The sequence below is a fragment of the Thamnophis elegans genome, chromosome 2, assembly GCF_009769535.1.
Source record: "Thamnophis elegans isolate rThaEle1 chromosome 2, rThaEle1.pri, whole genome shotgun sequence".
NCBI lineage: Eukaryota > Metazoa > Chordata > Lepidosauria > Squamata > Colubridae > Thamnophis > Thamnophis elegans.
In genome coordinates, this window is record NC_045542.1 from 55,002,112 (window position 1) to 55,026,264 (window position 24,153).

Here is a 24,153-nt window from a genome sequence, read left to right on the forward strand (position 1 = left end):
TGTTAAGATGCTGCTGGTTTTTGTTTTTGTTTTTTTACTATTATTAATATCTAGGAGTGCTAGATTTGTTTGATTTTGAACCACTTTGACTTTTTGAAAAATGATTACAAATATTGTACATTAAAAAAGAAGAAGCAAAAGAAGTATTTTGGTGGTCAGTTATTTCTCATTAGTATCCTTCTGTTTTGACTATTTTAATTAAAGAATTGCTTATGAAGCCTATATATATATGAAGAAAGAGCAATGGTAGAGAATAAAATACAGGACATCATTTAAAAAACAATAACACAATGCTTATTTGGTTAGTGTTGCTGAAAATTCAAATCATTTGGGTGTGTGTGTGTGGAGAGCACGTGCAGTCAACAAACATGGATTCATCCATTGTCTTTTTCATAATAAATAACTGATGTGGCAGCTGTTGGTATAAAAAACAACCAGGGTATTGGACAGATTTTGAATCCATCCTTGAAAGGGCACGCCTACCAAACTACTGGTATATAGATAATTTTCTCAATGTCTCCTCATTCAACTGTTATCTGTCGGAATAGTGGCAACTTTTCCAGGTATGGTTGGTCAGTCAATATAGATTTCAAGTTATCCTTGGTGGCTCCTAACTGTGAAATACCACATGTACAGAATGCAACAGCTTTTGTTGGACTATATGCCTATGGCTATAAAAAAATGAGCATAAAGGATGTGCAGTGGTCTGGAATTAAGGAGAAACTTCCTAACAGTGAGAATAGCTAATCAGTGGAAGAGAAGTTGCCTTCACAGGTTGGGGTGCATCATCACTGGAGGTTTTTTTGAGAAGAGACTGGACAACCACTTATCTGAAGTGGTTTGGGGTCTCCTGCTTGAGCAGGGTGTTGGAGTAGAAGACCTCCAAGGTCTCTTCCAGCTCTATTCTGATTGATTGGTAGCCTGTCCAGATGACAGAAGGTTATACTGGGCCCAAGGATGGTCCATGAAAAGTTAATAACTAAAAAAAACCCTGCTATAAATAGCAAATATGTGTAGAGGGTGGTGTGGGGAGTGAACTTTGCAATGTGAAAATAGATTTTAAAATACCCATGTACATTTATTTAAAGTGGTTCAAATTTGAAATGTTTTGCACACACTTTGCTATAGTTAGAAAGGCATGGAACAGATTGAGCATTTGATTACATTATATTCTTATGAGATTGTTTATATCTCAGGTTTTGTTTTATAAAGGAGACAAAATTCTATGATTGCTTGCTGTGTTTTCTAATATATTGATATAACATTTATGTTTTATGCATGTTTTCTTTTCTTTTTTCCCCTTTAACTCTCTTCATAGATTTTTATAGCTAATTACTGGGTGCTTTATTTGTCTGCTATTTTTTTTCTTATAAGCATTCCTGATGAGTCACTGGATACTTCTTAAATATTTCATTCTTCTTCAGATACTGTTCTGTATTATTAATTTAAGATTTAAAATTGGTCATGTAGTATGAAATGTTATTTTGAACATACGTTTTACTGGAAAGGCAATTATTAGATTATCACTGCCTTGCCAAAAAGATCAGAATACATCGTAATGCTAATCTGTGAATCTCCATGTTACTAGGACATTTGGCAATATACTTATTTTCTACCATCTGTAAAAACCAATTTGCAACACTATCCTAGGCCAATTGAATATACAGGTATAATATGGGTATTATAAACATATTATTATGATGCTTATTATGTATAGCATACCTTTATATGCTAGGAATGCCATAGAGAAGGATAAGTCAAATTTCCTGAAATATCTGTGAATTTGTATTAATTTTACAACATCCATTGCTTAACCTGATGCTTTTAAGGTGTACTGGACTACAATTCTCATAATCCTGAATGAAATCAGTAACAATTTTACATCAAGATCTGGAATTGCATTAATGCCTCTTCTCCTGGCAAAAAAGAAATGAGGAGAGCAAGAATCAACATGACTTATCTTTTCCTGTTGCTAGGTAGGGTATATTTTTCCTTTTTTTAAAAAAATATGTTCAGACTAATAAGTTTCTGATTTCTTGTCCATTGATATAACTTATAGGAATGTGCAAAATTTAGCCTTGGAAATGGCCAATAAAAATGATCACATTTGGACCTAGAAAATGGCTTTCCTTACATGTGAGTAAAAGGAAATGTGGAGGAGATTCTACAGAAACCCCAAAGTTTACGCTTACTTGTGGTTTGAAGAATTGGAATCAGCATATATTCTTTTTCTTGAGTTATTGAGACCAAGGGTTGGGGGGGGGGGGCAAGAACATCTCTGATGAGGATGAAACCCCTGTTACATCCTAAATAGAGTTCATTTGATGTCAGTGATGGTTCTGATAATCAAGGTAGAGACAAAGAACTCACATGGCCCTACCCTCCTCTGTAGCAGCTGACCAGGATGATTATTGATTGATTGATTTCATGATTTCATGGTTGCTGCTTTTATTATTTTATAATTAAGTCAAGGTGGCCGTCATACTTAATGCTCCTTCCTCCTCCTATTTTCTCCACAGCAACAACCCTGCATCGTAGGTTGACTGAGAGAGAGAGAGAGAACTGGCCCAGGGGTGGTCTTCAAAATTTTTAGCAAGGGGTTTTCTGCCAAGTTGCTGGGCGGGTGTGGCCATGGTGGGCGTGGCCTAGTTGGCCTCCTGCACCATGGGGGGGTGCTTTTGCCCTCCCTAGACTCTGGAGATTTTTTTTGAGCCTCCGGGAGGGTGAAAACGGCCTCCCCAGGCTCTGGAGGCCCTCTGGACACCAGAAACAGGCCTCTTTCCGGCCTTCCTGAACTTCCAGTTGGCCTCTCTGAGACTCCGTGCATACCCTCCACTTACCTGCATCCAAAACAGGCCACATGGAGTCTCCTAGGAGGGGTGGGGTGGGTAGGGCCAGCCAGGAATGGGATTTGGGGGTTCTCCAAATCTCACAAAATCTTAGCTAGAGGTTTTCCCGAACCCCTGCAAACCCCCAAGAGCCCACCCATGTGGCCCAATGTTACCTAGATCAGCTGTCCCCAATCTTTTTGGCACCATGGATCAGTTGCCTAGAAGACAATTTTTCCTTGGGGGGTGATGGTTTCAATTTCACTCATTCATCCCCTGCTCACCTCCAACTGTGTGGCTCGGTTCCTAACAGGCCCTGGACCGTGGCCTGGAGATTGGGGACCCCTGACTTGGATGACTGTCATGCCTGAGGCAGGAATAGAATTCATAGTCTCTTTCTTTCTAGCCTGATGCATTAACCGCTAGACCAAACTGGCTCTTGAATTTTACTTCGGTACTAAGGTGACCATCATCCTCTACCATACTTGGTTTAGAGATGGGATTTAACGAGAACTAAATGTGAACATCTTTCCCAGTTTCAATACAACTGTTGGTGTTAATTTGAACTGCAGCATATTGTGAGAACCTTTGATCTAAAATGGGAACTTTGTGTTTTGCTTCTAGCAGCCTCACTTCAGATAACCTGGCAAGATTCTTCTGCCTCTTTGGAAGAAAAACTATTTAAATCACTATTTGGTACAAATGCTGTTTATCAGACCCACAGAAATGGCAATGGCCCCCTTGTAGTGAATATCACAGTGATTATGTCTAATGTACTAGATGTGGTATGTATGATAAAATTTAAATATTTGTAAATGGTCATTAACTAAATACTCTGATCCAAAAGAAAATAGAGGCTTACTATGGGTTTAAATTGTTCCTAATTCCAATGGGGAATTAAAGAGTGTTTTTTGTTGTGTGTGTGTCTCTGTATGTGTTTCTGGGTCTCTGTCTCTCTCGCTCTCTGACTCTTCTTTGTCTCTCTCTCTGTCTCTGTCTCTGTCTCTGTCTCTCTGTCTCTCTCTCTCTCTCTCTCTCTCTCTCTCTCTCTCTCTCTGACAGTGCTGAAGTCTCATCCATGCAATACTTTTATTGATCTATGCTGAGATTCCTAGCACAATCAACTTGGAAATGTCAATATTATAACTTACAAAGAGCATAAATAATTAATTAATGGAAGGCTTTGCTGTCTTCAAGCTGGCTAGTAGGCATGGAGGCATGGAGGCATTGCACTTGTACCCAGTTCCCTGGAGTTTCTCTGCTTCCTCAGCTGTAAAGTCACAAATAGCCCTTCATCCGACTCTACAAAGAGAGAAGTTAATAGAATTTTCCTTCCTGCATTCCTTGCATTTCGCAATATTGTTTTCATAGTGAGAGATGATCTGTGAGAATTGGTAGCAAGGAATATATTCCAAAGAAATGTAAGGGAGCATCTTGGAAACATGTATGTGCTGCAGAAATGCAGCTGAGTTTCCCAAAAATCTAACAATTCCAGTAATTTCATAGAGTTCAAAGGAAAATGGCTTTTCTTGCTTTGAGCAAGTGCTGAGGGAAGGAAGCAACTAGATAGGCGATGAACTCTGTGTCACAAAAATTGTTCATAAATAAGACATTCTGCGGGTAAAATAAAAATCATATCTGAACAACAGAGTACCTTGGGCAATATTTAAAATAATAGCTTTTTTTTCTTTTTGGAACCTTAGTATCTGAAAATTATTCATTTCCTTTCTGTTCCGTTCCATTCCATTCAATTCCATTTTGCATTTTATTATGGATTTTCCAAAAGAAAATTCAATGTGTTTGTACAAACAAATGGAAGGAAAATGACCATGTATTATTCTTCCATTAGGACATCTTGAAATACACCATCACATCTGTTCTGGTCCTGAATCAGGTAATGCTTAATTTTTAAAAAAATCCAGTAATTGGGAAGAGACAAGGAAGGCCTAAAACAGTGTGTACAGCATGAAAATCTAAATATTGTTTAAAAACCATAAAACTCTTTTGTCAAATTATTTATTTTAATATGACAGAAAGAGAAAATTACACCATGCATGGTAAACTATATTCATTGCATGTCAATTACATTTAGATTACACACTCTCCTCATTTAGCAACCTTTCCATTCTCACATTAGTTCATTAAGTAAAATGGTCACTAAGTGAACCCATGACTGAGAGGGAGAGAGATCCCTGGTTGCTGCTGTCTCATTCAGATACAGTTTGCTGGTACAGTTATGCCAGTGTTGCCTTCACTACAGCATGCATTGTTGTCAGACCCACAAAATTTGATTGTGTTAAATTTATATTTACCACCAAAGAAATAAAGGGAGACTAGTATAGATCTATTTCAAGCTATTTAGCTCTCATCAGGTAGCCATATCCTTCTGGGATTCAAAACCAGGCTGCTTACATATTAAGTAGATGTATTACCCTTGAAGCCACAGGCTCTCCTACCTCTGTCTGCTATACCAGGGCAACTTTTATCAGGGCAACTTGGTCTACCGAAATATGGGATGGAGCATACTGCTTCCGCTTGCGAAGGCTCCTGGATTGGGGCTGAAAGGTGAAAGCGGAAGCAGTATGCTCCATCCCATATTTGGGTAGACCAAATTGCCCTGATAAAAAACACAAATGTGATCATAAGTTCATCCATTGGTAGCAAAACATATTTTTATTATAATTTTTTATTTGCAAATGGTTGCTTAACAAGGTAGTTTCTAAATGAGGAGTGAATGCAAAGGGAAACATTTTTTTCTCCTGACTCCACCCACTTCTTTATTTTGGAATCAATTTTTTTATGTTGAGTCCTTGGCACAGCACACATAACCCACACTTGAACTTGAAAATATTATATAAGTGTGCTTTGAACAAAAAAGAAGAACATTCTAATCCTACTCCCCTCTTTTTGCATCCTGGTAAATAGGTGCAAATCTTTAATTGCAATGGAATGTAAGATATAAAGAAAATAATAAAAGAAGAATAAAAGAAGACCGTTTGCTATAAATTTTATATGTATATAATAATAAATACCAAAAAGCACATTTTCTTGCAGTATACAGTTTTTAGCCCCAGATTACACCACATTATTCAGATAAATGCATAATTTGACATTCTGATTTGTGTAATCTGGAAAGTGTAGACTGGAAAATGTGAATTAAATGTTTCTATTTTTAATTTTTTTTTCCCTTTTGTGTACATCCCATACGGTTTTTCCAGCATCCATTTCTAGGTGAATTCTTTCCTTTCTAACCATTGGATAGTCAACTTTCTTAAAAATCTCATCCTTAAACAGCTCATGTATTAAAAACACCATTGACTTTTCTTCTCCTTCAGAGTATATTGCAAACATATTGGCTCAATAATAATTTATTTTCCCCATGGATATTCTTGGAGCTGTACTTTGGGCAGAGAAAATGGGCAGAAAACCCATTACAGAAAGACCTTAGGCCCAAATCACTAGCCATGGGAATAGTAACTATGGCAACTGAGCTTGCCTAAAATTATTATGCAATATCTATCATGCATTTAGACTTAATTTTTCTTCTCTTAACACTAACTTCATCCTAACACCCATGAAAAGATTGTCCATCACTCTTTATCCAGCATACATTGCTAACTCAAAAGGGAGCTCTCATTGCCCATGCAAATTGATCTCCATTCACACCTTCACTCTTTAAAATCCTAATCATGGGTCTAACTTCATCACCTAATGTCTCCAGGATGGCCAAGCTGGAAAAGGGTGCCTTAAATTTTAACATGTTCGGTGCCGGGAATGGGAAATGTGAGAATGAAGACTAATATTTTCTCTTAATGAATTATTCAGTCGTGGTATAATGAAAGATTAGCTTGGGATGAGGAGGAATTCCCCTTCAACACTGTCACTGTGCCTTGGAATTCAGTCTGGACTCCATCCTATACAGTTCAAGAAGCGTAAGTAGCATTAAAATAACAGTGTCCATAATAAGATACATTGGAAGAATGTTCTGTAGGATGATGTAGACATGAGACACATCTATTTCAACACTCTACCTGCAAAAGAGCCAGTTGGTGGTACTGTAGCTAATAGTAAGCTGTACCTATTCCCCAGTATTTGATCACAATAGCCCTATGTCTAATGTTTTAGCAAACTTACATCCATTCTCACCTTTATATTTGGATAGGATATTATACTTCCTCCCTTTCTCTCCTAACTTTTAATACATATTTACAAGAGTCATTGAGAGACAAAACAAACAAAGTGCAGGGAAGAAAAGACTTTAGAGTGTATTTGCAAAACTATGAGTAATGAGCATGATTGTTTTTATTATACTTTATTACAGCCGAATGTTAGATTTAGTTGGGAGTCAAGAAGCTCACATTGGAATCTGCCAGTAGACACCATTGCATGAAACTCCATATAGCTCATAAAAGGAAAACACAAATATAGGGGCACAATCTGGCACAGGTTCCCTGAAGATTAAAATAAGGAATCTATTCAATATTCTTGTGGAAACATTACCACTCATATGTTATTTGCAATAAAGGAAGGTGCTTCCTACAGGTCTCTGTCTGAATAAAAATGTACTAAGATGATGTTGAACAGCCTTGCAGACTTCTTCTGGATCAGAAGGGCACTCTGTATCAATTCCTACTAACATGGCTATTTTCCCCCTTTTCGAAATAATAGGAGACAATGCAAGCCTTAAATAACTTGTAATTATTTTTAACTGTTCTGTGGCAGAGAAAGACACTGTATTTTTTGGAATATAAGACACACCTTTTCACTCCAAAAAAGAGGGTGAAAATCTGAGTGCGTCTTATACTCCGAATGTAGCTGCCTAGGTCGTGTCAAAAAGGGGCAGGTGAAGCTGGCGCTGCAGAGATCGTGATGGCTGGAAAGGAGAGAGGGTTCGCTTTCGGGACTCCCGCTCGGCTCGGCTCCCAGGAGGGCTTAGGTGGTGGCGGCGGTGGCAGTGGCTCCTCACATTGCTGGGGAATGAAGTCATTGTGGCCATTGTCTCCCCTGAGCTGCCCGCCGAATCTCTGAGGCACCTTTCGCTTGCAGGAGGAGGAGGTGGGCGAGGGCGAAGTATACCAAAGTCTGAGTAAGTGGGAAAGAAAGCCGCGCTTGGAATCTGCCGATAACTGCTGCCCGAAAAGCACGCCTTTCTTTCCCAGTTACTCAGAGGCTTTGGTTTAAGGGGGCGCCACTTTAAGCCGTCCTCTTCCTCCTCCTCCTGCAAACGAAAGGTGCCTCACAGATGGTAGATTTCTCAGAACGCTAGATTGGGAAGTTAAAAACCTGAAATGGGGACAATCAAAGGCTTTGGCTCCTGAGAATTCGGAAAGATTGGGGGCGGGGGGGGGAAGGGAAGAGGAACAATCTCCTTTTTACGAAAACTTTTCTCAGAACGCTAGATTGGGAAGTTAACGCTGGTACCACGATCTCTGCAGCGCCCGCTTTACCTGCCCCTTCTGGGGCGGTTTCAGGCGGCAGAGATCGCGGCAATAGCATTTCTGGGTGGCAGCGCTGCGATTTCGGGAGCCAAAGCCTTTGAATCAAGCTTGATTGTACCCCATTCCAGGTTTTTAACTTCCCAGTCTAGTGTTCTGATAAAAGTCTTCATGGAAAGATTGTTCCTCTTCCCTTCCTCCCCCCCCCCCCCCCAAAAAAAAAATCTCTCCAGATCTGCTTATTGCTATTGCGCACAGCTACCGTATCTCTTTGCTGCATGACAGATCCGGGCGGCTTGGGGGATGGGGTGGAGGAAAGGAGGAGAACAAATCCCCACGAAGGCTTCTCTCAGGACCCTAGATCTCCACTTTCTGTCCGGAAAAAATGCTACTTGCATCGTCGGGATTTTGGCTAATGGAACAAGCACAGAACAAGCACATGGAAAGAATACAGGAGCGCCGTATTCCTGGAGCCTGGCAGCTGCCGCATTCCGAAGTTTCCTTTCCATCCCGCGCGTCTTTCACTAGCCAAAATCCCAACGATGCCAATAGCTTTTTAGGGTCCTGAGAAAAGCCTTCGTGCAGAAGTGATTGGTTCTCTTCCCTTGTTCCACCCCTCCCCCAATCTCTCCGGATCTGTCCTGCAGTGCTTATTGCTACTGCTGCTATTGAGCCCAGCTACCGTATCTCTTGCTGCAGGACAGATCCGGGCGGATTTGGGTGTCTGTGTGCGATAAAGCAGCCCCGTTTCCTTTATGTTTCCTTTTTGCCGCTCAGGCGTCGCCGCGAGGGACCATTAATCCAAATGGAAGGGATCCCCACCCCTCCTCATCCAATGGGCCGTTCCCAGCCAAGCACAGCAGCAGCCATTCAGCAGCCCCCACATGTCTTTCCCTCCTCGCTGAAGAGAAAAGTGGGTTTGAGATCGATAAAAGCCTTACTCTTTAAGATCAAGCCCCTACACCTCGCATTTTTGCCCTCTCTGGCCCCCAGGAGCACTTTGCAGGCCCCCAAACTCTCTGCATGGGGTGTGCAGGTGGTTTGGGATGCCTGCAAAGTGCTCCTGGGGCCGAGGAGGACAAAAACTTTTTTTTAAAATGTACCTCTTCAAAATCTTGGTGTGTCTTATACTCCGGTGCGTCTTATACTCCGAAAAATACATGGTACATGGTATGCACAGAGCTGGCTATGAGCTTATTCCAGTACCAATATACCCTCCTTTCAGTTATGCAGGACTTTCGGACACATTCAAGTGGTATAATTTTCTGAGAAGCAACACAGAGGTAGAGGTAGTCCTCAGGTTATGACCAGTTGTTCAGAGACTATTCAGTTTTATAATGGTGCTGAACAAGGGGGACTTATGATGGCTCCCCAGAGTTCTGGACATTGTAGTGTCCCTGCAGCCACATTTCTGATGCTTTTTGCCAGGTTCCCACAAGCAATGGGGAAGCTGGTAGGAAGTCAGACGTCATGATCACTTGAGTTCCTTGTTTAATGACCCATGTGGTCCTTGTTTAATATCAACCCTAAGTGGCACAATCACATGATATTGCACTTTATGACAGCTTTGCTTAAGAACAGAGTTTCTGGCCTCAGTTGCTGTTGTAATCTGAGGACTACAGTATCTGTAGATTGCCATTGGTTTATTTCAACAATCCTTTGAGGTGGGTTGGGCTAAGAGGGAACAATTGGCCCAACGCCAGAGAGTTTTCATGGCTAAGGCAGGATTAGAACTTCTGGTCTCCAGGTTTCTAGCCTGGTACCTTAACCACTAGACCAAACTGGTTTCCACATGTCATATAGAGCCAGTTAAAACAATTAATCAGTGAACAACTTGCCTCCAGAAGTTGTGAATTTTCCAGCACTGGACATTTTTAAGAAGAGATTGGACAACCATTTGTCTGAAATGGTATAGGGTTTCCTGCCTGAATAGGGAATTGAACTAGAAGATGTGTTATTCAATTCTATTCCAGTCCAGTTTAGTCTAATTTTTCTATATAATCCCAGCCTTTCTACAGTAAACAATGGTAGTTTGAGAATTTTAATAAGAAAATATGCATTTTTCTCATTTGAAAGTGAGAAATTGTTTCTCAACATTCTAGAAGATAACAAAATTGTGAAAAGCAACATTAGCTTTTGCTCGTGTCACATTTCTTTAATTAAAGGTTTGATGTAACATGGAGAGTGGGATCCCCTAACGTGGTACTTCACAGTGATGGGAAAACAGAATTTCAACTTGCTCTTCGCATTGACAGCAACTGCAACTTTGACCTCTTCTATTACCCATTAGATAGCAGCCAGTGCTTTTTGAGCTTTTTCTCACTGGACAGCAAAGGTAGGCAAAAGTCTGCATACATAAATAACATAAGGAAATTGGTTGTCATGTACAGTACAGAGCTCCATTTAAACCTCAAGTCAAATCATCTATAGCAATAGCAATAGCACTTAGACTTATATACCGCTTTCCAGTGCTTTACAGCCCTTATCTAAGCGGTTTACAGAATCAGCATATTGCCCCCAATAATTTGGGCCCTCATTTTACCCACCTTGGAAGGATGGAAGGCCGAATCAACCTTGAGCCGGTGAACTGCCAAACTGTAGCTAGCAGTCAGCAGAAGTAGCCTGCAACACTGCACTCTAATCACTGTGCCACCATGGCCCATATAGTTTCTTCTTAAATAAATTTTAGGTGTAGTTAACAAAGTTCTTTGCAGACTGCATGTTTTATTTCTGCTGGCATTACACGTAGTTCTAATTAAAGTTTTTATGTCTGATAGTTGTTGATTTGGGTGAATGTGATATGGCTAATTATGAAGGCACAACATCGATAGGATTATTCATGATACGACTTGCTTAATATTGCCGATTGCCACTGAGTTTAAAAATGGGGGATGATAAACATTGCTTGGTTAGTTTTCATGGCTTTTACATTAAAATCCATAATTCTAATGATATTAAAGTAATATTTACTTATACAAAAATTTGAATACATAAGCCAGTGAATAAAAACCACCTGACATTATCCACTAATGTGCCATTAGGTACATTGTCAACATCATTTATGTGGAGCTGCTGTACAAAATGTCCAGTTCCTATTATCAGTTTATGCACAATCTCCACTGACAGAATTTTGGGCACAAAGTTTATATCCAGGTGAGAAGATAGCTAGAAGGAGTTGAATCTTTCTACCCATAACCTTTGTAACTTGCTCAGCGCATCGTATCTTTTGTGGCTCGGCAGAAGAGGGACGCGAAAGCCAGGGTTAACAAAACAGTCCAGGTTTATTCAACATTAAAAAGCAGGCGAGAGCGAACCTAGCCGGGAACGCGCGCCAAGGTATTTACAATTATAACAACCAATCACTGGCCGAGGACTGGGCGTGACCGCTGACTTCAGTACCTCGGCCAATCAGTAAGTAACTGTGGCCAGGCTAGAATGTAATGCATACACAAATCCACTAATGAATATTTAACACCCCTTCCCCCCAGTTCTGCGCATGCTCCCGAGTGGAGCATGCGTAGTCGCGAAGATAGGCGGGGCGGTGCCGGACCCGCCCAGATCTCCTTAATTCAACAGCAGTCGTTGGCGGAAGTGGACCTGCTCGTTGTAGCTCCTCCCCAAAGGGAGTGCAGCTCCGAGGGACGCCTTCCCGGCACGACCCAGAAGGCGGGCTCAACAACGCAGGTAGGCTGGGCCGGGATGGCGCGTCCACAGATGTAGGGGAGGGCATTGGAGGAGTGTCTCAGGAGGTAGGAGCATCAGCCGGCAACTCTTCGATGGCAGTTTGAGCTGATGGATTCGCTTCCTGGCAGGGGGCGCCCGGACAGGCCGGGCCTGGTGTGGAGACAGCCCGTTGTCGCGATTCGTCGGATTGAGCAGTGTCTGGCTGTGGATAGGCGAGGCCTGGATGTGTGAAGGCCTCACACGGCAACCCCGATCGTGCGGCGTTGTCCCGTCCGGAAAAGTCTGGGTTGCCTGTTTCCGCTGGGAGGCGCCTCCTTAACTGATCCAAGTGGCATCTCCACTCGGATCCATCAGCCAATCCAACCCTGAAAGAACAGGGGCCAGTCAGCGCGGTCACTTTAGCTGGAACCCACCTGGGCTCCCCAGTGAAAGAGCGGGCCCACACCAGATCCCCTGTCTAAAGGAATGGGAAGGGAGAACACCCAGGTTGCATGGCTGGTCTCCGGAATAGAGCGGATGGAGTCTATCCAGGGAAGTCCGCAAACGCCGGCCCATCAAGAGCTCCGTGGGGCTTTTGTTGGTTGTCAGGCAGGGGGTGGAATGCTGGCTTAACAAGTAAGCCGCCACTCTCGACTGCCAGTCGCCCCTGTCCATACGGCCCAGCGCCTCCTTAGCCGAACGAACCGCCCGCTCCGCCCGGCCATTACTGGCCGGGTGGTACGGGACTATGGGCGCGTGCCGGATCACCTGCTCGGCCAAGAACTCCTGAAACGTGGTGGCTGTGAATTGCGGGGCATTATCCGAAACAAGTATGTCCGGCAACCCATGGGTTGCGAACAGTCTGCGTAAGGCCCGAACCGTACTTTCGGCCGTGGTGGAGGCCATCAGGACCAGTTGCACCCAACGAGAGTAGGCGTCCACCACAATTAAGAAATTCTGGCTGTGGAAGGGACCGGCAAAATCTACATGGAGGCGTGACCACGGGCCTCTCGGAACCTCCCACTCCCGAGCAGGCCCGGCCGGAGGATTAGGCCTAGAGAGTTGACATGTAGCACAGCGGCCCACGTAGGCCGCTATCTCTGAATCCAACAAAGGCCACCAGACATAGCCAAGGTGGTGCAGTGGTTAAATGCAGCACTGCAGGCTACTGCTAGATCAGCAGGTCAGCGGTTCAAATCTCACCGGCTCAGGGTTGACTCAGCCTTCCATCCTTCCGAGGTGGGTAAAATGAGGACCCAGATTGTTGGGGGCAATATGCTGACTCTCTGTAAACCGCTTAGAGAGGCCTGAAAGGCCTATGAAGCGGTATATAAGTCTACTGCTATTGCTATAGCTGCGGGCTAAGGCCTTCATCCGCGCTATGCCTGGGTGATCCTTGTGGAGCAGAGGCAGAACTCGTGGCCGCAACGCAGCAGGAATCACTACCCAATCCCCCCAAATGAGACACCCCCCGTGGATGGAAAGCTCCGCTTGCCGAGCTTTAAAGGGCCGGAAGCCCTCCGCCACTTTGTCTGTGGGCCACCCCCTCAAGACCCAGGAGGAGACCTGGGAGAGGATAGGATCGGCCTTCGTATAGGCCGCGACCTCCGCTGCTGAAATGGGTAGGCCGGAGGCCGCGATGGATAGAACAGAGAGGGCTGGCACGGGGGCAGTGTCGGTCTCCGGCAGTGGGCAGCGGCTAAGGGCATCCGCATGCCCAAGCTGCTTGCCCAGACGGTATTGTAGCGTATAAGAATATGTCGCAAGGAATTCCGTCCAGCGTGTCATGCGTGGGGAGAGAATGGAGGGGGTCGGCTTGTCACCTGCCAAAAGCCCAAGAAGCGGCTTATGGTCAGTGACAAGAGTGAAGTGCCGCCCATAGAGGTAATCGTGGAACCTCTTAATCCCGGACACCGCAGCCAGAGCCTCCTTGTCGATCTGACTGTAATTACGCTCCGCCGAGGAGAGCGTCCGGGAATAAAAGGCCACCGGGGCCTCCGAACCATTCGGGAGGACATGGCTCAGGACCGCCCCCAGACCGTAGGGAGAGGCGTCACAAGCTAGCGTCAGAGGCATCCTATCATTGTATTGAACCAGGACTGCCGATGACATCAGCATCCCTTTGACAGCCGCGAACGCCTGCGCCTCGCGGCTCTCCCAGCGCCAGGCCGCGGATCGGTCAAGCAACCGATGCAGCGGCTCGACTAGCGACGCCTTATGCGGAATGAATGGCGCATAGAAGTTAAGTAGCCCCAGGAACGCCTATAGCTCCACCTTAGAGGTGGGTGCAGGGGCGTTCCTGATGGCTGCAACCTTAGAAGGCGTGGGGTGGATGTCCTGGGCGTCAATCAAGAAGCCCAAGAATTCCACCCTCGGGACAGCAAACGAACATTTGCTGCGCTTCAACTTGAGACCCGCGCCCCTAAAACGCAGAAGGACCTTCCTCAGTACTTCAGTGAGTTCTGAGCGGCTGGAAGCAGCGATCAGGACATTGTCGAAATACGGTACTACGCCGGGAAGCCCATGGAGCAAACGCTCCATGAGGCTCTGGAAGATCCCTGGGGCCACAGAAACGCCAAATTGAAGGCGGCAGCAACGAAAAGCCCCACGATGGGTGACGATGGTCTGTGCAGCCGCCGCATCATCATCCACCGGGAGCTGTTGGTAGGCCTGCGCCATATCCAGTTTGGCAAACGTGCAACCCTGGCCCAACGAATGGAGCAGGTGTTGCACCACGGGGACTGGATAGGGGTTTGCCTGAAGGGCCAGGTTGATCATCGACTTGTAGTCGGCGCAGATCCTCACCGAGCCGTCCGGCTTGACGGGGAGAACGATAGGAGTCTCCCAGGGGGAGTGGTCAACAGGCTCGATGACTCCTTGCGCCAAAAGCTTATCCAACTCGGCATCAACCTTGGCCCTCAAGGCAAAAGGCACCCTGCGGGCCTTCAGCCTGATTGGAGCAACCTGGGGGTCGAGACTAAGGGATATGGGGGTGCCTTTATAACAGCCTAACTGGCCATCAAAAACGTCTGCGAAATCGGACAGGACGCTTTCTAGGGAAGAAGAGACAACCCGGTGCACCCCCCCAATTGATAGACCCAGGGCAGGAAACCAATCCAGGCCTAAGAGGGCAGGGAGAGAATCCCTAACTACCAGGATGGGCAATTTTCCCACAAAGGGGCCATAAGAGACCGAAATGGGGAAAGAGCCCAAGGTGGGGATGAAATGCCCCTGATAGTCCCTTAAGGTGGTCTCAGCAGGCAGGAGCTGGCTTTGGGAAACCCTGGGGCAGAGGCGGGAGAAAAGAGCCCAGGACAGCAAAGAACGAGAGGAGCCAGAGTCCACCTCCATCCGGCAAAGCTGACCTTCCAGCTGGACTGAGGTAGCGATCTTCCGGGCTCCGGCGGAGGCTTGGTGAAGAAAGCAGTCAGCAGCTTGCGGTTGGCAAATGGTGTAGCAGTCTTCAACCCGCCGAGCGGGCCGCGGTGGTTGGCGGCGCGGCTGCGCTTGGGGTTGGACAGCAGTTTGCAGGAAAGATGGAGCAGGCAGCGAAGCTCGGCAAACTCTAGCGATGTGCCCCTGCCCATTGCAACGGCGGCACGTTGCGTTGCGGAAAGGGCAGGCTGTACGGGCATGGCGACCGCCACAACCCCGGCAAGGAGCGCCAGCTGTTGGAGGCGCAGCCGACTGCGGTTGAGGTTTGCGCTTCGGCTGCGTCCTAAGCTGCCCCACAATTTCATCAGATGGATCCTCCGGGGGTGGCAGGTCATCGACTAGGCACGTTTGCGACGAGGGGCCAGCAGAGTTGTGGGTAGGCGAAGCCAATTGTAGCCGCTCGATATCGGCCGTGGACTGCTCCGAGAGCTCCGCTGCTCTGGCAGTCTCCACAGCCTGGAGTAAGGTAATGTCTTGATGGCGGAACATACGGCTTCGCAAGTTTACATCCCGCACACCACAGACAAACTGCTCCACCAAGTTTTCTTCTAAGTTGGTAAAGTCACATTGGGCAGCCGTAGTCCGCAAGGACTCTAGAAATTGGCTAATTGACTCGTTAGGTCTCTGCACCCGGCGACGGAAAGCAAAGCGGCGGGTGATCTTCGAGGGTGTCGGTGCGTAATGTCCTTTGAGCCTGGTCATTAGAGTGTCCCAGCCTAACTTGTACGCCGGCCTTGGAGCGGCCAAGGCTCGGGCGGAGGCGAACATGGAGGGTTCGCAACAAGAGAGAAAGAAACTGCATTTTTCCTCGTCGGTTTGTACCTGGTTCTTAGACGCAATGAGATAACACTCAAAACGCTCCATGAATCCCTCCCAGGATTCTCCCCCCGAGCCGTAGGGAGCAAACGGAGGCAAGGCAGAAGTCATCGTGGCTTAGATGCAGGAAGGACTCTTCGGAGTGGAGAGAGAGACCAGAGTTCCTTCAGAAAAAAAAACAAAACTCTTCTCTCTTGTTCCACCCTAGGCTTCGCGGGAATCAAAGAATCCCACCTTCGTCGCCAGTTTTGTGGCTCGGCAGAAGAGGGACGCGAAAGCCAGGTTAACAAAACAGTCCAGGTTTATTCAACATTAAAAAGCAGGCGAGAGCGAACCTAGCCGGGAACGCGCGCCAAGGTATTTACAATTATAACAACCAATCACTGGCCGAGGACTGGGCGTGACCGCTGACTTCAGTACCTCGGCCAATCAGTAAGTAACTGTGGCCAGGCTAGAATGTAATGCATACACAAATCCACTAATGAATATTTAACAGTATCTGTTCTTAATGAAAGCAGAAATATCAAACAAAAAAAAGGCATCAGATAAAACTTTAAGGGAAGAGGTTGGCACCCGACTTCAGTTGCTAGGTTGTAGTAATTCCAAGTTTCAGCACCTAGTAGTAGCAACTCTGCTCTTCTAAACAATAACCACTTATTCTAACCTCTGTTATTACTCGGCCCTTTTCTCATCTAGGGCATTTCTTTTCCCAGATGGCTTCTAATATGGTTGAGTCATACATGTAGTTTGTCTTACTACATTCTATATCAACTTTTTCCTTACGATGAATACAATTGTGATTTTTCAAATTCTTTTTAAATTATTCTTTCAAGTCAGTGAGCTGGAATTCAGCACCTCCATTGCAAATAAAATTCTGAATTTAAAGCGTGAATATCTCATCACAAACGTGAACATTACAACTACAGGCCAAAGGAATATGGCCCAGCCTTATTTTGCGGTCATGGTAAGAATATCACTTGCATTATAATTTTTTAAAAGTACCTTGGTAACATCTTGGTCAGGGCCTATTTTTCTAGTTGATTGGACTGATGATGCATCTAGATCAGGGGTGTCCAAACTTGGGAACTTTAAGACTTGTGGACTTCGAGTCTCAGAATTCCTTAGCCAGCCATGGCTTGGACACCCCTGATATAGGTGTTCTATCTGCCTTTGAAATGGATATTAACAATGGGAATATTTCTGAGAAGTCTCCTTCCCTTCCACTCTTATAAAAATAGAAACACTATAGTTGGGTGGGTTCATTTCACAAAAAAAACCTATAATCCGTGATTTAGAACCATAGTGCCTGAATTCACATGCTGTGTTTAACCAAAGCAAACAAACCATATTTAGACTTAGCGCTGTGCTTTATCAATGCCCAACAAGTTTCTGGTGAAACTTGAATTATTTCTTCCTGTTATCATGATGTCTGGCTTCTTTTTCAGATAAATCTAAAAAACACAGGAACACGAGTCCTCCTTTCCTCAATATTGCCAAGTCTTGCTGTTGAGATAGCTGATCTCTGTGGCTTCTTCATCCGTCTCCAAGACAGATTGTCATACATGATCACTTTGCTTTTGGCATACCTAGTCTTCTATTCTTCCTTTACTGGCTCCCTGCCAGAATCCTCCTCCTGTAATCCTCTGCTCAGTAAGTGGTAGCAAAAAGATGTCAAGCAGCAAGTCACCCAAATATATCAAATGGAAGATTTTGTCCACTTTAATCTAATAGATTAAAATAACATTCAGAAAAAAAATATTCATCTAAAGATAAGATTATAATGAATGATAATTATTGTGTAGTGGGCTTCAGTAGGCAAGAACCAGACCAGCATAGCTGCAACAGAATTTATTGACCCAAAAATGGAACTGAGGAACTGCAGGCAATTGCCTATGATTTATACTCTAGGCCAGCGATGGCGAACCTTTTTTGGCTCGTGTGCCATAAGCGGGGGGGAGCACAGGGGGGTCATGTGCGGGCGTGCTACACCCATAATAGAATGCATGAACCACCTTCAGCGCACATGCGTGCATGACAGGTGCAAACCCCCATTTTTGCATGCTTTTTTCACCCCCCAGAGGGCTTCCAGAGGCTTCAGAAGCTTCCCTGAAGCCTCCGGAGCGCAAAGAACCGGCCCTATGGCAAAGCGGAAGTTCAGGAACAGACGGAAGTGACTTCCGGTTTGCTCATAGGGCTGTTTTTCGTCCTCCGGAGCCTTCAGGGGCCTTCTGGAGGCTTCTCTGAAGGTTCCGGAGGACTAAAAACAGCCCTATGAGCAAACCAGAGAGCCTCCAAGGGAGGCGGGGGAGACTGTTTTCGCCCTCCCCAGGCTCCTATAAAGCCTCTGGAGCCTGGGGAGGTCGAAAAATGGCTTTTAAAAAGGCTGAACTCAGCAACGCCTTGTGTGCTCTGACAAATGGCTCAGTGTGCTATCTGTGGCACGCGTGCCATAGGTTCGCCATCCCGGCTCTAGGCCTACAGGGCAGGGGTGGGTTCTGGCAGACACTATTGCTGGTTCACTCATGGGCGCTTTGCACACATGTACTTGATGCACACTTTCCGCGCATGCGCAGTACAATAAAAATTGTTCTGCTTATGCGCAGAAGCAAAAAACAAAATGGTGCCACCTTTGGCACTGCCCAGAGAACCAGTTCCAGGACATGGCAGGCCAGTTCCAGCGACCCAGGCTGCCAAACCACTACTGAATCAGTCCAAACCGGTAGGAACCCACCACTACTACAAGGCCTTAACCTATCATAGAACTAGTAAAAGCCCGTCCAAATATAAATGTTCTAAATTTCCCTCCAAAACAATTGGTGCCATCTAAAGGTTAGCTCACTTTAGCACAGTTAACGCAACTATATACATTCAATACATAGCAACAATAGCAAAACCTTTTTAGGGAAAGTGGTAAAAAGCTGGTTGCTTGGCAGTTTCGGAAGGGTTTGAATGAAACAGATCATCTGGCGCTCTCTCAGTCAGGATTCAGGCCTGGTTATGGGATGGAAATGGCATTGCTGACACTTGTTGATGATTTCTGGCAAAAGCAGGATGCAAGTAATGCAATCATCCTTGGTCGCCTTGATCTCTCAGCAGCCTTTGATACCATTCACCGTGGCATCCTTTTGAGCCACTACGGGGTCTGGTGCTGGGCAGCATAGTCTGCACTGGTGTGACTCCTTTCTCCAAGGCAGGTCCCAATAGGGAGTCAGAGATCCAGCCCATCACCGTTTTTCAGTGGTGTGCCACAGGGCTTGGTACTCTCCCCACTCCTTTTTAACATCTACATAAAGCTGCTGGGTAAAATAATCTATCACCATGGATTGAGGTATCATTAGTGTGCGGATGATATTCAACTTCACCTCTGGTGATTTTAAATCTGCATCCCTGGTGAGCCAAGTGATGTTGTTGCTGCTCTTTCATGGTTCCTGGAGGCTGTGGGGGCCTGGGTGGAGGACAACAGGCTTCAGCTGAACCCTCGGGAGATACAATGGCTGTGGGTGCATGGAGCTTCAAGGTCCAGGATATTGACATCTTTAGTTCTGGAAGGGATGGCACCACCCGAGACAAACGTGGTATGCAACTTGGGGGCTCTCCTGGGCTCACAACTCCTGCTTGAAGAGCAGGTGGCAGTCTCAGCTAGTAGAGCTTTTGCACAACTTTGGGTTGTGCACACTTCCAGCCTTTCCTGTATCAGGAGTTTCTGTGCTCAGCAATTCAAGCCCTGGTCATCTCATGCTTGGATTATTGTAATGTGCTCTAATTGAAGAGCTTTTGAAAGCTTCAACTGGTGGAGAATGTGGGAGCATGGGCAGTTTTGGGGGCCCTTAAAATGGCCCATGTTACATCAATGTTCTGTGAGCTGCCCTGGCTGCTGGTTTGCTTCTAGGTTCAAGTCAAATTGTTGATTATTATCTATAAAGCCCTGCCTGGCAAGAGTCCAGGTTAACTGAGGAACCATCTCACCCCTATAGGACAGGCCTGCCCCACTCATCTCCGTGCTGCGGAGTCAAGGAATTCCAACTGGCAGAGTCCAGGAGAAGAGCCTTCTCTGCTGGGGCCATGGTCCTTTGGAACATCCTGCCCCCTGAAGTGAGATAGTTTCCCACCCTCCTGACCTTCTGCAAGAGCCTGAAGACTTGACTCTGTCAGTTGGATTGGAGCCCCAATGGGGAAGTATTACGCTGGAGGTGGTTGATGGACTAATAGCAGCTCTCACCTTCCCCCCCTGTCAGTGGCGGATTAAGGCTCAGGGGTGGCCCCCCCCTGTACATACTGTGTACTTCACTGGGTTTTTTTTTCTTTCTCAACTTTGTGGTGGCTCCTTTGGGCCTGGTGCCCTAAGCACATGCTTAGTCTGCTTAATGGTTAATACCCCACTGCCCCCTGTACATTCTGCTACTTTCCTCACCATCCCTTAGTTTTAATTATAATTTGTATTTTATTCTGATTTTACTGTGATTTTACACATTTGTATATAGATATTTACTTTGATGTTGTAAGCTGCCCAGAGTCATCTTGCAAGTGAGATGAATGGCAAACAAATTTCACAAATAAATAACTCTTACCGCTCATCACACTTAACTCTACTATACTTTCAAGGAACCCTAACCCTAATGTTCATCCTAATCTGAATTTATAGATTAAGGTACTAGCTTAATTTCAGCACACACTTTATCAGTAACATAAAGCAAAGGCGAAGGGGACTCATCAATAATGCCTTTAACTTTTTTCTTCTTCCAATAATGTCTTAGGTTATTACTACACTGGCCTTCTCATATTACTATTCCTTAGCACAGCTGAAACTATTTTGGTGCAGAAGCTGGTCACTGGTAGTGCAAATCTTTGTCTGAATTATAGATTTAAAGCAAAAAAGAAAGAAACGTCTCTAGCATCGAATGACCAATTAGAACGTACAAAGGATTTTAAGATAAAAGGCAAGTAAATGAGATATATGGGCGGAGGTGGGGGAAAGACTGTAACATTTCATCAAATAAGGGGATGAGGAAGCTTCAGCACAATGACATAAATCTTGGCAGTAATGAATGGGCTACCATCTCCAGACGTTTTAAAACCTGGAAGTTGCCAGAGTTTTTAAGGCTGAAATAGTAGTGCTGCTATTTTAATTATTTAAACTAAGAGAATCAGTTATTTTAATATTCTGTGCTTTAAAATTAAGCCATGAAGTGGTAACCGGAATAACAGGGCAGCAATAGGGGTAGATAGTCTATTCCTTTTCCTCAGACTTCACTCAGCTTGGGGTGGGTTCCTGCCAGTTCTAACCTCTTCTATAGAAGAGGTTCCACAAATCTACCGTGCCATTTAGAACCGGTTCCTGCTCCCTCCCCCCGCTCATCCACACCACACTCACCCCGCCCGCCGCTCACTGATTGGCTGGCTCACCAATCGCCCCGCCCGCTTCTAAGAGTCCTATCTAAACCTTAAAGTCTTAAAGCTGTCAAGTTTGAACATCCCTGGGTTTTTTTCTAAAGGGTTAGGAGTGCAAAGGTTTTGTAACTTGACAGCTTTAAGACTTGCACACTTCAATGCCAGAATTCCTGAGCCAACATGACTGGAGGAGGAATTCTGGGAGTTGAAGTCCACAAGTCTTAAAGCTGTCAAGTTTGAACACCTCTGGGGTTTTTTTCCCCTAAAGGGTTAGGGGTGCAAGGGTCTTGTAACTTGAGCCTTAAAACTTGTGTGCTTCAAATGCCAGAGTTTCTGAGCCAATATTTTGGTTGCTAAGCAAGAGCGTTGTTAAGTGAGTGTCACCACATTTTACAAGTTGGCCACTCCCACTCAGTCACATGACTGCCAAGCCACTCCCACCTGGTCATATGGCTGGCAAGCCACTTCCACCCAGTCACATGGCCAGCAAGCCACTCCCACAAAGCAGGCCACACCTACAGAAGAGGTTCTAAAAAATTTTGAAAGCCACCACTGGCTTGTACCCAGCCAGTATATTCTTTAAACTTCAAACTAAGTGGGATAGTATCCCTTACAACAAGAAACGACAAAGAGAAGACATCTCTCACCAAGTAGATAACTCCTACAACAAGAATTTTGCAAAGCCAACTCTTTAAAAAAATATTTCTGATTTTTGTTACTGTTTATTGGACCCAAATGTTTAGGCTTTTAGATCTAAATAATGGAAATGATGTACAGTATAATGAAATGTGAGCAATGTGTATTTTAATTCTGTTCCTGGAGTAGCTGTTGTATATTCCCTCATGGTCATTCAGAATCCTTCAAATAACTTTTGACTGGATCTCCCATTCTTCTTCTCTGATTTTGAACTGGCAAGCCGCAAATTCACCAGGTGCCTTTTTCTCTTTTGACCAGCAGATTGTGGAACAGATGAAGGCTCACCACATCTCAAATCTCAAATTTCTAGCACTTTAGACAGGCTCTTCTGCTTCGTCTTCTTAGGGTTGGTCCTTCTCTTTCATCTCCTATTAGCAGGGCTCTGGTTTCTATGGAAATGTGCACCCAAGAAACCTCCTGGAGAAATGCATCTAGATGGAATCAAGTGGGACCATGGAGAATAACATACTATTTATGCTAAATATCCAGCTGAAATGTTATATATCTATGTGTACACAATTTGCTTGTTTTAAATAAAAAATAGCTTTTACGTTCCAATGACGTACACCTGGTACAAGATAGTCCTTGAGTTACGACCACAATTCAGCCTAACATTTCTGTTGTTAAGTGAGTTTTGTCCCATTTTATGATTTTTCTTGCTTCAGTTGTTAAGTGAATCACTGCAGTTGTTAAGTGACTGAGATAATTGTTAAGTGAATCGTTGACTTTGCTTGCCCGAAGGTTGCAAAAGGGGATCAAATGACCTTGAGACACAGCAACAGTCATAAATATGAATCAGTTGCCAAGCGTCTGAATGCTGCAAAGGTCATAACTGTGAAAAACAGTCATAAGTCCCTTTTTTCAGTGCCATTTTAACTTTGAATGGTCACTAAATGAACTGTTGTAAGTCCAGGACTACCTGTACTTTACAAGTTGCTGCTAATTATATCTAATAGATATTTGGTATTCCAGGAATGCCAGTAACATGTCCAAAGCAGATTTGCTGCATCAAAATCATTCTCCATCTATTTTTCAAGTTAAAATTAGATTGCTTTATGAACTGGTTTAATTGTACTATTCTGATGTGATGAGGACCTTCTTCTCTACAAGTGTTGAACTGGTATCTTGGTCATGTCTGTTAAAGAGCAAATGTTTCTCACATTTTTATCTCATCAGTATGTTAGATAATTTCTCTTTGTATTCGTTTCATAGCTATTAATTTTTATTGTCTGTTTATTTGATGTTAAATTGTAGCTTTAACTTGCAAATGTTAAAAGAATTTTCTATAGTGACATAATGTGTAAATGTTGTGCATAAATAAATACCTCCAGCCATTATATCATTATTTATTTGTTATTATTATTAACGGCTCAGAATCCTTTGGAGTTGGGTGGTATATGAATGTATTATTATGATTTATCGCATAGTCAACCAGATGTTCAGACTGAATTTGGCATTTTTTCCATCAATCAAATCCTTCCCAAGGATCTGGGATAAGCAGATGTGGATTAGTGTTGTTATTATTATTACATACTAATGGGGAATGTTTCTGTCTCTTCTATTTATTTAACATCTAAATGATGTTAGAAGCTATTGAAAATTGAGGGGTGGGGAGATTAGGTTGGTGTAAGGAATACAGTGCTGACTTTAGGAATCAGCCATTCATATCCTTTTTTTTCCCCATAGAGAAACCTTTCATGTTAAACAAGAAACGTAAAAATAATAATAATGTAAAACTAGCTCTCCAAAACAAAGACTATGATCATTCTGCTTCAAGGATCCAAACACTACTTTGTGCCCAGAGTAAACTGCTTGGGCAGTTTATATTATCATAGTTGAAAATACCAGACAAGCAATACTACACATCTACTTCAATTGTTCTGGCTTCTAAA

General features: G+C 44.4%; 1 protein-coding gene across 1 annotated transcript; it reads left to right on the forward strand.

Moving 5' to 3' along the window:
• The first annotated feature begins 2,120 nt into the window (after positions 1–2,120).
• ZACN (zinc activated ion channel) lies at positions 2,121–22,725 on the forward strand. The gene is made up of 9 exons (XM_032239011.1): positions 2,121–2,136; positions 3,453–3,613; positions 4,678–4,722; positions 6,654–6,760; positions 10,429–10,598; positions 17,011–17,141; positions 17,623–17,827; positions 20,932–21,009; positions 22,523–22,725. The coding sequence occupies exons 1-9, from the start codon at positions 2,121–2,123 to the stop codon at positions 22,723–22,725; spliced, it is 1,116 nt and encodes a 371-aa protein (XP_032094902.1).
• Positions 22,726–24,153: the final 1,428 nt, after the last annotated feature.

Bases quoted from the DNA above. Each gene is read 5' to 3' on its own strand.
- ZACN (XM_032239011.1), top strand. The intron at 17,828-20,931 runs GTAAGTGGTAGC...ATAATGTCTTAG, and splicing joins CTCCTGTAATCCTCTGCTCA to GTTATTACTACACTGGCCTT. The intron at 21,010-22,522 runs GTAGTGCAAATC...TTTGACCAGCAG, and splicing joins GGTGCAGAAGCTGGTCACTG to ATTGTGGAACAGATGAAGGC.